A 14,845-nucleotide genomic window follows, 5' to 3' on the forward strand; every position below is an offset into this window, starting at 1 on the left:
CTGCCCATTGCCTCTTGTCCTKTYRCAYGSGACAACTGAAAAGAGTTTGTCYCCGYCCCCYTGACACCCTCCCTTCAGGTACTTGTACACATTGATMAGATCCCCYCTCAGTCTTCTCTTCCCCAGGCTGAAGAGGCCCAGCTCTCGCAGCCGTTCCTCATAGGGCAGGTGCTCCAGCCCTCTGATCATCTCCTGTTTTCTTTAAAAAATATATATTCTATGCATCTGGATTTTCTTTTTAACTTACCTAAGAGAAATCTATTGAATTTGTTCTGATGAGCTACCTGCTAGCCCAGGAATGACTTTTGCACTTAAACAAGTGCATGTACTCTTTTCATGGTAGATTTCGTTAACAAAATTTAAAAAAAATCATCAGTGAAAGAAGTCTCTCAGCCCATCAGGAAGAGAGCAGCTGTTCACAGAGACCATAGGACCTTAAGGTGCTTGAGGACCTTGATGTCCAGATACAGAACTGGTGTCTGAGAGCTGGAAAGGGGAAGTCCTCAAGTGCTGCAGCTAGACAGTGGGGAGAGCAGGCTGTGACAGCCAAGGTTATGGCTCTGGGGAGGCACATCCACTGCTAAGAGGATGAGGTGGATTTTGAAAGCAGCTTCTGTGTTCCTAGTCTTCCTGTCTTGTCTTTTCCTTCAGAGGAAGCCCAGGTGACCTTTGCTGCAGTCTCTCTTGTAGGGAAACAGGGAGCCTATGGTCTTGCCTTGCATCGCTGCAATTACCTTGCGCACTGTGAGGACTGGGACAGCGGGGAGAGCACCACCACAAAGCAGTGCTCCCATTTCTGTCTGTGTGATCAGGGCAGTGAGTTCTCTGGAGCCTTGGCGGTTCTGCACCTGATGTGCAGATGCAGCGGCAAAATCAGCTGAGGTGGGAATACTTCTTGTTTGGATGGAGTGGGAATTAGGATCAATCTGATCGCAGCCTGCCCATGGGAAGCTCATGTGTTGGGCTTCATAATAAAGCTACCGTTATGCCCTGCACCTGCACCTGCAGGCCACTTGGTATTTAAGGTATTATCTGCACTGCTTCTGCTGTCAGTCCTTCAGTTTTCAGAAGCAAGTGGCTTGAGGCAGTCACATTCTTGTTGCCTGAAAAGGGTAGCACAGCATGAATCTCTTCTTCCTTGGAGACAAACGTTGAGAGAACATCTTAGAAGTGCAGAAGATCAAAGAGTTGTGACTTCAGTGTGAACTGGTGTTGTCAGGTAATGCTGCTGGCCTAGTTGACCCTGCATTCCTCGTTCTCCCGTTCACCCAAATATGGAAGGGAAGCTTATAGGCTCACTTGAATGAGATGTCTCAGGGAAAGTGCTTTGTGATTTTGTGGTGTACTGTTGTTGATAGTTATATGATGCAAGATTGTTTTGGTCTCAAAGCCGATTAAAGCCTTTGGACAGATTTGCTCCATTCTCATGAAGGCAATGAATTATTACAATGAATGAAAGCAGAGTTGGAGGATTAACTTGCAATAAATTTCCAGCGATGCTCACTGCTTATTATACTGAAATCGTTCAGAGCTGAAACAGTTATTTTTTGTGGTAGTGAGATAACTGAAAGATGTTTGGCTTTGGTTTGTGTTTTGTTTTGTTTTCTTTTCTTTTTTTAAGCTTTAACTTAGATATTCCTGTACTCTTGTAGAGGTTTTGTTTGGAGACTATCAAGGCCAAACTGGTTAGAAAGGTAAGGATTGCAGCATAGTATAGTTGCTAAGAAGAGTGGATGTAGAGCTGTTCTGGCTTTCATCTCTTCCAGTGGAAAGGAGCACCAAGTATGCTGCATCACAGTAACTCTTCAAATGGTCTGACCCTCAGATAAACCCAAGCAAAAGTAGCTGTGATTGTTCTCTCTCTCCCCTTTCCCCTGCAGTATGTTTGTCTTTCAAATAGCACCTACTTCTCACCAGCTTGAAAGACTTATCAGGCATCTCTGGAGAGTAAAATTCAGCCTCTCATCTTGTGTTTATCATCCATTAGCCAACCAGCTGCATGTTGAAGTTGTTTGGCCCCTTACTTCTATCCTGTTTGTTTAACCCCTTGCTCAGGATTTGGGGAACCTTTCACTCTCCAAGGCATGTTTGCACCCACCCCTGCAAATTCACAATGTTACAGGCTGATCAGTCCCCTTGTTTGGAGGCTTTTTTTTCTCACTGACAGCAAAATGAGTGCAAACCTGATGGTCTTTTCCTGTTGCATGTGACACCATGGAAGCACTGTATGATTTAAGAGGTAAAGAACTTAAAAGTTATAGTAATATAGCAGTCTCTGAGAATTTTTGTTGATTACAGTCCAGTGTTAGTAAGATACTGTAAAACCAGGTGAAAGAAGTTTGAGAGGGATTTTGAAGCTATGGAAGAAGTGGAAACCTACAGTATTTTTATGCATATCCCCCATCCCTGGGTACTCTGTCCCCTTTGGCGTGAGAAGGAAGTGATGGGAGGAAAGTGCAAATTAARCTAAGCCTTTTCAATAGACAAAAGAATATCTCTCCTGCATCATGGGACCCATATCGTGCAAGTCCCACATTAGACTCACTTAAATGCTTGGTATGCCAAAATCGGGGTGTATAGTGTATTGCACTGCACGACCAGTTTATCTCACTTCAAAACTTATCTTTTTGCTTGTAGGCTACAGACAAAGAAGAGGAGCTAGCTGCTGCAACTGCAAAACAGCTGGAATACCAGCAGTTAGAGGACGACAAGCTCTCTCAAAAATCATCATCTAGCAAACTTTCCAAGTCTCCTCTAAAGATTGTGAAGAAACCTAAAAATATGCAGTGCAAAGTGACACTCCTGGATGGATCTGAATATACATGTGAAGTAGAGGTAAATTTATTTACCTTTTTCTTTTTTCAGCCTATTTAGTGGAAAATGCTTGAAATTAGATTTGTAGGCTAGGACTTCAAAAATATAAGAGACTAAAGCTGCGTTGCGAACACTATATTTAAGCAAATGGTTTGATGTTTTGTGAATGCGAAACACAAAGATGCTTCAGTTGTTTTGTCTGGAGACTGAAAATGCTGCACAGATTTGAGGTCCAGAGAGGAATATCTGAGCATGTTCTGGAACAACTTCTGGATTAATTTGATGTCAGCAGATGCCAAAACAGAATGCGGAAAATAGCTRTGGACAGTGAAACCTATAAAATAAAGCAGAATTTTGATCCCTTAGGGCTTCCCTTTTGCCTTGATATTGAATAGGGACTCTCACTGAGTCATTGTCTAAACAGTAATTTTGACCAGCATAAGATTAGCAGGGGCGTAAGAGATGCCAAGCAGACTCAGGGGGAGATGTCAAAAGCACATAGCAATAAGAGTGGGGAGTTTTATGTGCTTCTCCCCTATGCCTATGAGTCATAACTGTGTCTGAATGCTGCTGGCAGAGAGCTGCTGGCAGTTTGGGGGATTTTTTTTTTTTTTTTTTTGTTAATGAAATTTGCCCTCCCTCTCTGGAGACTGCTTCTGGAAGGACAGTCTTTGCTGCGTTGTCATGTTAGAGCAGGTCCCTGGCTGCTGTCAGACCCGTGTTGAGAGGCTAACTTAGCTCAAACTCCAGAAGAGCTGAAGCTGTGGAGAAGCAGAGTGTGAGCTAATGTAGCGTCTTCCAGTGGGCCCGCTTCTCCGTTCGGCCRTGCCAGCCGTGTTGCCGAGGTGCTCTTAGAAAGCTGCGCGGTCTGTCCTGAGCCCGCTTTTCCTCAGCACGCCGTGAACGCAGGGCGACCGTGAGCTGCGGCCAGAGTAGCAGCTGGCAGCGAGGGGAGAGMGCGTGTTACGAGGCTCGGCCACGGTCTCGCTGGCCCTCTTTTGGGTGACTGTGGACTGGGTGAGGTGGGAAAGAAAAGGAAAGGGCAAAAGAATAAAAGGGGAAAGAAATGTCCTCGTCCATAGACTGAAGCGGGGAACCTGTAGAAATACAAAGAAGGAGAGTTCAGACTGGGGAGAAATGCTGAAGGAGAGGAAGACCCTGGAAGAAGCAAAGACCGACAAAGGCGAAGCTGGGAACCTCAGCTCTGAGGATGAAAGGAATTCCTGACCGGGGGCAAAGTCCTAAGGCCTTACTCAGATTTCACTCAGCCTTTACATACCCAAGTCACTTTGAGCTCTTTGGAGAGCATCAGGTGCAGAAGAACTTTATGATTTTTATGTAAGCATGCCTTTACAATTTGGGTGAAATTTTGTAATGCTTGGTGTTAGCTGTAAGTGGGAGCTGTGATTGTTCTTACAGCAACTTAGAAGTCACGCTGTCGAGCAGCTTTTAGTTTCGCTGAAGTTCTGCTGAGTACCGTATCATTTCCTTCAGACTAGCAATAGCTATCTGATCACATACCTTGCTATTAAAGTGTCACTTTCTTGACCTGCAATTAGTTTTGTCTATCAAGGTGTACAAACCATTAAACTGAGAAAACGACTGTASCGGCTTTGATAGAAAGTGTCAAACTTGTTTCAGCTTTAACCACTTGGGTGGAAAAAAGTGAGTCACTGTCTGGAATATAATCAAGAAATTTTTACCAAATACAAGTTCTATGGAAATATTGGCTACCAAGCTGAATTTTATGAGGATGAAAGATGGAGCAGAAAGGGAGATTTATTATGGTTGACTCTTTGTTTGTTTGTTTTTTGTGTTTAAAAAGCTATGAATAATACTTTATTTTAGGAATTTTTACTTTAAACTTGTACTCTGAAGTGTCAAATGTGAACGTATAAAAGTCGTCAGGTTTTACTCCTTATCAGATTTCTCTGCTCTGGAATTTCTGAATTAGGTCTTCAGTAAGACATGCAATATAAATTTGTGTATGCATTTTCTTTTTTTCTGCTTAGACTGCAGACATATCTTGAAATTGTATTGGCTGTCATCAGTAATCACTTTATCTGCCCCTATGAAGTTCAGACGTCCTTGGCAGAATTTAATACCTTTTGAGAATAGGGCTCCCAAAAGGATGGATCTTGGAATGACAAAGATACAAGATTATGATGATGAGCAGATCGTTGGGTGCATTGAAAAGGGAAAAATAATTAATGGAGCAAATGCAGCTAACAGGACACATTAAATTTTCACACCTTAAATGGACAGTTCAGAACTTGCATCCTTCCTAGGGGGTATTGTCAGCATAGCGTGTGTTTTGAGGATGCAGCTRCCTGTGCAGCCTGCTGTTTGGCCCATGGGAATACTCAGGAGATCCTCATGGAAATACATTTCCCTTGTGCATAAAGTTCAGCTAAAGCGAAAGGATGCTGTGTCCAGCCAAGAGAGATGAGGCATCTTCCACTGTGTTCTCTCTCCTGGGAGATAAGTATATAAAAAGAGAGTTAGTAGGCCATGAAAACTGAGGATCTCTCTTGGGAGACATCTCAGGAAATCATGCAGGAGGTTGAAGGTGGAGTTGTGAAGTTCTTCAATGGTAATTCTGGGTAGTAAGAATGTTCTGTAGCTATTTTGAAGAAACTCAGTGCCTGCAAGATGAGAAATAATGTCACATTTCAAAAAGATGTTATCAATATTTTAAAGGTCTTATAAGTGATCTTACTATTCCCCTTTAAACTGGAAAAAAAATAACATTTGTGTATTCGAAGTCCTAACACATTCTGGAGCTTGGTAAATTCCCCCAAATGAATTCCTTAAAAAATAAAAGGTGGGAGGGGAGGAAGGGGAGAGAGGGAACATTCGTGTTTTACCCTCTTAACGGCATCTTTCAATGCAGACATTGRCCCGGAACAGGGATGTTACAACCAGCAGATGCAAATCACAAACATCGTTTCATATGGTCAGCTCCTGTCTTCCAGCTCTGTCTGTGTGTTGTGCCTTCACCCAAAGAAGGCTAAAAAGTAGTGTAGTCTGGAGGGACCAGGATTAGGAGCTCTATACAATGCTTTGCAAATGACAAATGCTTTTATATATGTTAAATATTAATACTATTTAAAGAAGCATATTGCTCTCAAGTAGAGCGCAACCTACAGCTTATCAATTATGTGTTCATCCAGTTAATGACCTGACAGCTGAAATTGCACATGCTCATGGATTCAGACGCATCCAAGACAGGTTTTGTTAGTGCGTTATCCTCTTGCTGTCCATCGTTTCGTAAGCCCCTCTTTCTCATTCCATATTTAATGCTGAGGAGTCTTCATGGCCTTCTGCTCTTTCTTTCTGTCTCTCRTGTCCTGTACTTCATATTCATGACGTGAGGAGCTTTTCCATACTGTAGCAGATAGATTTGCAGAGGAAGATGTAGTAGCTGTAGCTTTGAATCTGAGGTTAACAATGGGGTGGTTTTTTTGTTCTCTTTTTTAAATCTGATGTCCTTTCAGGGAAAGGATCTTAAACAAATACCAGGTAAAAACTCTCCTGAGGCCCCACAGTATTATTGCCTGTGTTGTATGTATCCTGACCCAGAAAGTCTTTCATGCAGGAAGACATTACCAACTAAAAACAGGTTAAATAGGTAACAGAGCCTGTTCTTTCATTCCCTTACATGAACATAAAACAGAGACGTTACCATCCACATCTCCATTGTAGTCATGGGCCATAAGCCTACTTACTGATGGTAGCAAAAGGCTTGTTTACGAGGAATGTCTCCTTTTAGAGAAGAGACAGCTACTTAATGGTGCTTGACCTGTCTCGGGGCAGCGACTGGTGGAACAGGAGTGTGTGTTAGACGCCAACGTTGTCATGCGTAATGCACCCTGGAGAAGAAAAATGATCTCAGAGTCGCTACGCATTTCTTCCAGGTCATTAAGAAATTTGAGCTCTCTAATGCTGATTACAAATCAGAGAATTCAATGTGGTCAGCTCAGATCGATGCAGAGCAGTCGTTGCTCTCTGGATTTCCACCCATGCTGGAAGCAGTTCTTCTGTCAGTGTTTCTTGGGTTCTCCCCACAAGCACCAGAACCAGAAATGTCCTTTCCTGGAGGCAGCCAAGTCTCCAGCTACAGTCAAAACTGCTCTGACAAAGAGGGTGCTGCAGATTGCTAGGTAAACTTCTGTATTAAGCAAGCTAAACCTGTAGGTTGCATTTGTCATTAAAAAAAAAAAAAAAGACAAAGATGAAGAAAGATTCAGAAGTGCAAATTGATTTCACATTACTTAAAAAAAAAAAAAGAGTAAATAAGCAGAAATCATTTGTTTCTGGGTTCCTTGCACTTTAAGTAGGAGTTTTCAAGTGCTGCAGTACAGTTTCATGCTATTTTGAGRATTTATTTTCCCTCCTCTTCCCTCTCTGCCCCATTTTTTTTTTTTTTTGATCCAACTACTGCATTTTAATTAAAAGCTCTGAGTGCCTCCAGCTGTCCTCCCCTCCCTAACATGTTGCCCAGGTTGAAGCGCTTTCCTGAGACAGGCCGGAGCGCGTTTGCGCACTACTAATCACCGGGYGAGATCGCAAAACTACACACACTCCACTGAGATAAACGGCCCAATAATTAGATTTAATTTTCAAAGGCTCAACTGTGTAAGCCCGTCGGTAATTTATACTCTGTCTTGCTTCTCTTACCCTTCAGACTTTCTTATCGCGCGGGGCAGCAGTAAATGAAAACAAGTGTTTCCATGGCAACCGCTCGGCGTTATCTCTGCAGCCCCAAATCAAACAGATTGAGTTACCGCRTCATTCGGCTACTCTGCACAACGGTTAGGAATCTGCAGTCTCTGCAAGCATTAACARGGTCCCCTCTTTTTGGTGGGTGGAGGTCATTTGAAGCAGGAGGGGATTGTTTCTTTTTTAAAAAAGTATATATAAATAAAATTTTTTTTTTTAATCTCATTTTATCGGTCAAGCTTCCGCATTTGAAAGAAGCGGCCGAGAGCCCGTTTCCTTAGTAGTAGGTTTCCCCACAAGTGCAGATGTCTTCAAATGATCGCACTGAAATTGAAATGGGGTTGAGATATCTTATTCCCACACGCTGGAAAGCGGCATTTGCAACGTGGATGGAGTAGACTGGTCTAAGGCGGTCACTTCTCAAGAGGATACTCGCAGAAAAGTGCGTGCTGAAATGTTCCTTTCCGGAGGCAGAGTTGCATGAAGCATATGGAGCCTCACGCACCATGGGGTACTTGGTTTCACATCAGTCTGTCTTTGTCGTGTAGAAAAGTGCGAGTATGTGGATGCTTCCCTAAAATATTGGTTATTAAAGACTGTCGCAGGACAGGCTTGGTTTTGCTCTGCCACCATAGCCAGAAGCGAAGAGTAATGGTAACTTACTTGACTGTTGCGTCTGTTTCTTTTCCTGGTTTTCCAAATCTAGCTTGTAACGCTGTTGCTGGAGGGAAAATCCGTCTGTATTTCTGTACTTCCGTGGGGGAGCGGACGGCCCCGTTGCGCCTCCTTCCCGCCCCCCGGCAGTGCCCGAGCAAGCGCTTCCCTGGGAGCCGCGGACCTGTGCTCTGCTTTTGCACGGACGCTTTAATCRCAGGGCATTTCTCATCCGCTTTGAGGTATACCTTAGGGTCAAGAAGGRAACTGCTGTAATAAGATGCCCTCTGCTTTCTAGAGGATAGCGTTTCACTTGCCCCCTGCACGTTTTAATTGTTTAATGAATTCCAACAGTCTCGTGCAAATAGCATTGCACGTGAAACTTATTATTGAGTACCAGAAGGAATTTCTTTTTTTTTACCAAGTCTTTTCCTTTTGACCTGCTCGTTGCTTACAGTTCAGTTAATTTAATATGAAGAGCTTTGTTTAAGTTTTTTTGTTCCTTGCCCAGCATGCTTCAGTAAATGCAAGCGGATTGAGATGCGCCACCGTCATCACCCAGAATGTTTTCTTTCCCCAAACCCGCTAATTAGGGCTGACTTAGATTAGCCAGGGGATTCGGTTAAGATCTATTTTACCTGACACACGTCAGTAGGAGTCTGAGTATTGCTTGAATATGTTCCAACTGCACAGAGTTAATATACAACTCTCTTGGCTTGTTATTGTGAAATGCTGTTTACAGCTTGTAATGAATTAAAATACTTGTCAATTCAGGAAGCGTAACGTTCTGGAAATCAATACCTGTGTTGTCCAGCTCACTATAATGAACTGTGAGGCTGAGCAGAAGAGGTTTTATGCTTCTGTTTAGTAACTGAAACAAGAGTAAAAATGTTTGGGTGGCTTCTTTTAGTTTCTTTTTTTAAAAAAAAGGGGGGGGGGTTCTCACTGCAGCAAAAAAAAAAAATTAAGAAAACTCTTCAGATTGAACTAAGTGTTTTGGAAATACTGCAAGGTGGGTGGTGCTGGTGTGGCACTTCTAGGACTGGAGAGGGCCCTTGTGGATAGAAACAGAAGGTCCAAATTTTATTGTGAGGGGAGAGTTGCAGCTGGGGAACATCTGGGCAGTGTGGTGTACAAGGGGAAGATGTATTATACTTAGCAGGTAATATATATATATATATGTATATAAAATATTATATTAAACCTAGTAGAAAACCTCACTGAAAGATAAGAAAATTGGATGTTCTGTATTTTCTCCAGTTAATATGCAAGTATTTTTATATAGACAGAGGAAGAATTAAGAATTAAAAACAGCTCACTCCATCAGATGTCAGACCAAGTAAATAGGAGGCTGGCCTTTAAACTCTGCCTTTAGGCACAGGAGAGGACATGGTTACGACTAGAGTGAATACTGAAGCCTTAAAATAGCAGAAAAAAGAAAAAACATACAAATCCTCTCTATACCAATTTTCTGCATCTAGTCKTCTGAACCCTTGCCTTTCATTAATAGCATCTGAAAATGATTTAGGCACAGCAGATGGTGGGTTTGGGAAACAAAACTCTTCATTTTCATACCTTGGGAGCATTAGCTATTTTTCATAATGATAAGAACTATTGAGAGACATTGATCTACAGTCTCAAAATAATTTCCACTGTTCTGAAACTACGTTTTCTAGAAAATAAATGATTAGCTGAAAACTTCCTAGTACAATGTTACCTCCAGTTCCCTCCACTCAATGAACCAGTCAGAAACAAGCCARGCATCAGGAGCCTGTTCTCCATCTGGCTAGTGTTGGGTGTTCTTTTTTTTGGTCATGCACACTCAAGCCCCAATAATGCAGGCCAGCTGCTAGTTAACCTGTTCGCAAGAAGGGAGGAAACCATGGTCTCCTACCCTACCTCTGAGCTGCAGCCAGAATAACCACAAATACTGCAGTATTTCTCTGGTGGTAGAAGGACTTGTTCATGCAGGTTTCTCTGGGAGCTGGGGTGGAGCTGAAATAGGCATTTGGGTGCCCTCTTCATCCTCCAGGTTTACCTCTAAAATGCTCCTTTGCCTTTGCAAATTCCTCACATGSACTGGCTGCGTGCCTTTATCGTCACCAGTGGCCGCGGCCTGAGTCCGTGAGGCTTTCCAGTGCTCACCTTTTCTCTGTTTTCACGTGCATGTCCCCTGTTCTGGCTTGCATCCAAGCAGACTCATTTCATCTCCAGCTTTGTTCCYGATTTTTTCCATTTTATAAGTGTTGTTCCACATTAACACTTAGAGCTGCTGTTTCCAAGCCAATTAATAAACAAACTCTTTAATAGCACCCTCAGAAATTATTCTTTATCGTATATATGAAAGCCTAGGATCTTCTCTGGGTGATTTTTCCACTTAGGCCCAATGAGATGTTCACTGGGCTTCTTTTGTATTTTGGTATCCCTGYCTGTTGAAACAGTGAACAAAATATAAGGCTGGATGGTGAGGAAATACCTGCTTGTAAAGCAAAGCTTTGATGGGGAGTGAAGTATGTCTCTCAGGATATATCTTGCTCAAGCAGAAGTGGGTTTGATCTGAAGTGGATGAAGCTTGGATGTAGCTTGCAACCATAGAAAATAGGCTAAGTTATTTTTCTTGACAACCTCAGCATTGATGGTGTGATTCTGTCTAAGGTACCTCGACCCTAAAAGCCTGATCATCGTGCTGCCTCTCCTGTTTCAAGAGTGTTTTTCCACTGTGCTATGTTATCTGTGATTTTTTTTTTTCTCTAGCATGGCAATGTAGGTCAGAGAGGGCTCTGTGGCTTTTAAATTCATATGGCAAGATTACACTCTAAATCGGACTATGTTGCCAGTAGAGCTTTTTTTTTCAGTTGAAAATAAATAAAATCTTTATGGTTGATTTTTTTTTTTTGCTGATATATGCCAGTAACGATTCACATAGTGGTTGATTACTCTTGCTATGTTGGTGATACGCTTGTGCATAATTAGCAGTTGCACAAGAGAGATGAGCATTTGTTAAGCTCATCCAAGAACAGGTAGAGTAAGGGAAAGTATTTATATTTATAACTCCCACTGGAAAGCTTCAAGTGCTGCACTGAATCCCAACAGACCAGCTTGAGTCACTGCAGACCTTACAGGAGGGCATATAGAGTCAGAAAGCATTAAGAAAATGCATCGATTATATGTGTAGTCAAAAACAAAAACCAAACACTGTATTCTCAACAGTACTGACCAAGGGTATTACTTCCCATACTGAAAAGCCTCGAAAAGCATACAATATGATTTACTGTTTTTATGTTGATATTTAGCAAATGTGTAAGACTAATAGAAGTACTGAGAACTGAACTGCTGTTCAAGAAAAGTCTCCTTTCTTGGAGATTATTACCTGTGAGCAGTTATCAGATCTGAGTTTTTACGGAGTGGGTTACATTACCTTTAGAATGCCCAACCATTTGATGATCATCGTATCTGACAGGTTGTGCACATACAAGCATGGCTGTTACGCCTCCATGTATATAACCATGCACAAGAATATTTATCATTTCGGAGGTGTCTCCTTTTGCTGCTTTGCATTCGCACGTACAGGTTTCCCAAGTGCAGGTTTTATTCATAAACGTGCAAACGCTCTGGCACACGTCAGTACGCTGCTGGGGTTGCTGCGATCTCTGCTGCTGCTGTTGAAGGCAAAGACCCTAATTTGGTCCGATGCCAGAATCAGGATGAGGTCTCCAATCTTCTTACCGGGATTTAGCAGGCCTCTGAGTTTTTTTTAGATTAGTTCTGGCTTTTTAGGATTGTGAGCTCAAACAGCGTTAAAGAAGGTTGCCCCTGATAGAAACTGTGTCATGTTATACAATGTCACTGACACTTGGTGCAGATGTATAAATACGGTATAGACAGTGCTATGTATTCATCTAAAGATTTGAATTATTACTTAGGATGTAGGTGTCRAAAATGGATATTTTCAGGAATGGTAATGCATTTCAAGGTGCTGCATGCAATAAATAGCAATGAGCTGACAAATTATAGTACCACTATGATGGGAAAAAAAGATCCATCTTCACTGTATATCAAAATACTTTCTAATCTACTGTTTTTCTATATGGCATTCATATGTGCAAAGCAGAGCAATGTAGGATACAGTTCTAAATAAATAGAGATAGACATAATTATATTGCAGTTTTTATTTCAAGCTATTTGAATATATTAGTCACTTACCAACTTGTATAGGCAGATCCACACATAAAAAGGCTATTAAAGAAGAAAAAAACATTTTGGAGAGCTTATATTTGCTTTTAGGTAAAGCACTTTTTTAATGAAATATTTTCACATTATAAAAATGTCTTTTTAACACAGCTTTTATTCGGCTAAATCCTTCTGAAATTGCCTAGCTTTTAGTACTACTCACATTGGCTATATTGTTTATTCAGTAGATTTGTGTTTGGAATTGTGACCTGGGACATTCCTAGATGAAGTCTACCAATAAAGCTGTGTGTGTATATATACGTGTGTATATATATATATATATATATACACACGTATATATACACACACATACGTATACATATGTATACACATACACACGTATATGTATATCAGGCTAAAGTTAAATGCCTGGAAGATTAATCAGTATGTCCTTTTGAGAACCGTAAAATGAATGTATTTTGCTCCAAACCTTGTGTTTTTATTGCCTTTATTTTCTTTGCCTCCTGAAAGGCTGGCAGAGACTTCTTGCTGAGTGTCTCCTACACATGCAGTCTAACTGCTTGCCAACTGAGTTGAGAGTATTATGGCCATCCAAGAGTCTCATATCCTCATGAAAGTTTATTTATAATAGTCTTCATCTACCAAAACCAAGGTTTTTCTCTAGGATACATAAGAAAAAAGTCGAAGGAAAAAGATGAAATGTGTTCTTTGCTTTTGGGCTTTAAGCTTTTATCTGTTTGTCTGTGCAGAAAGTAGTAGTAGGGAGGTGCTAGTAAGGTATCTGTTGTTTGCATTGGCTTCTGTTTTCAGCTGTCCTTTTGTGAATTTTACTGATGTCTCTGTTGTACACCATTGTCCAAGTAACTTCAGGAAAGATTTTGTTCAGTTTGATTTTTGGTGGCAGATTGTGAGTCCKTGTAGAACGTTCTACATGATGAGTAGAACATCACTGTCAATATACTGAAATTTCAGTTGAACTGAATTTGGGGATTTGGAACTGGTGCTAGTATAGTATTTAGCAAACAGAGCAACGGACTTAGGGGCCTAAATTCCATCAGTTAAGTCATGCTTTCTCTTAATAATGCTAGGTCTCATTTTGCTGGTTGTACATGTTGTCTGTAAAGTGCGCTTTATTAAACCCGAGGAAAACTTGCTCATTTTCTGCAATCAGTGCTTCTGGAAAGATTCTCCATTCTTTTCCAGAGTACTACCCACTTAGCTTCCTGGGGACTGACATCAGTTAAGAAAAGATAAACTTGAAGAAATATGGGGATACTTTTCTCCTGTGCCACCTTTCTTTCTCTTTTTTTCCTGGTGTAGAGAAACTGTGGAGGAAAGTTAGCGGTTGGAAATTAAACTTCTTTGGAATGACTTCCTGCATTTATTCTCCGCTCGCTCTCGCTCTCTCTCTTTTTTTTTTTTTTTTTTGATCTTCTCATGAAAGATACTGATTTAGTCCCCCCCCAAAAAAATATTTTCCCTGTTTGGAAATCTTCTGTCCTAAAATGTCCACCAATTCGTTTCTAAAATTCTAAGATGAACCCTTCAGATCTTGACCTTTTTTTTTTTTTTCAGGAAATATAAAGGAAATGCCATAATCAATAGATGTTTGTTTTACAAGCAGATACAAGTATGCTTCTTACTCTGTTGCTTGAGTTTAGAAGCTCTAATTGACTCCCCATAGATGGAGACTTTCTGTGATGTGAAAATGATCCCTTGCTCCTCTGCATTCGGAAATACATTGAGCATTTACTTATTCACACATTTGTATATGTTTGCATATGCAAAAATATTTGAATGTAATTATTTTTTGAAAAGAATGAAATAAAGGTTGTTAGTGTAGTTTTAAGTTATGAAAAATGTGTGTCATTAAGATACTCCCCACAGAGATAAGAGTTCTCAATATAAAAGTGATCTTGGCAACTTGCGTACACTGGACCACTTTAACTTGTAAATAACAATTACTTGTGAAAATGTTTTTCCAAGATTGGGCAAAATAATAATGTGTAAGGTATGGAATTCCTGAGGAAAGAATGAGAATGAATGTGTTGACAGGAGACTGGAATTCAGCAATTCAGAGACTGTAAATGTCTCAGCTGGGGAAGTTGTGGGAAGAGTGATCGCTGCAGCAAATATGAAGTGTTTCTAACAACCACCTAATCATTTACACTTGTTTGTGTTACAAGAATAATTGCAGAAGCCGCAACCTGAGAAGAATGAAACTTCCACCTTGTGTATGTTGTTTATTTGTTGCCGTATACATTTTAACTTTTATGTGTGTTTGCCCCTCTGTTTGCATGGAAGAGACCACCATGTATGCTGTGGTATGTAAAACTGAAATATCTACAAAAATATCTTACAAAATGCAATATACTTGCAAAATGCAGTATAACTGCAAACTAGAACAGTAAAATAAAGCAAATTTAGTGATTTGGAKACTGTTGAAATCTTTTCCATGGCCCAC

General features: G+C 40.9%; 1 protein-coding gene across 15 annotated transcripts in view; it reads left to right on the top strand.

The window, feature by feature from the left end:
- Nucleotides 1-14,845, top strand: part of EPB41L3 (erythrocyte membrane protein band 4.1 like 3) — a 132,797-nt gene that overhangs the window by 69,406 nt on the left and 48,546 nt on the right. For all 15 annotated transcript variants that reach the window (XM_085319292.1, XM_085319306.1, XM_085319291.1 and 12 more), the window contains exon 3: nucleotides 2,638-2,835. In XM_085319292.1, coding sequence (XP_085175418.1) covers nucleotides 2,638-2,835 — 198 coding nt within the window. The remainder of the gene's footprint in view (nucleotides 1-2,637; nucleotides 2,836-14,845) is intronic.

The sequence above is a fragment of the Rhea americana genome, unplaced genomic scaffold (genome assembly GCF_003343005.1).
Source record: "Rhea americana isolate MKP2758 unplaced genomic scaffold, rheAme1 scaffold_58, whole genome shotgun sequence".
Lineage (NCBI taxonomy): Eukaryota > Metazoa > Chordata > Aves > Rheiformes > Rheidae > Rhea > Rhea americana.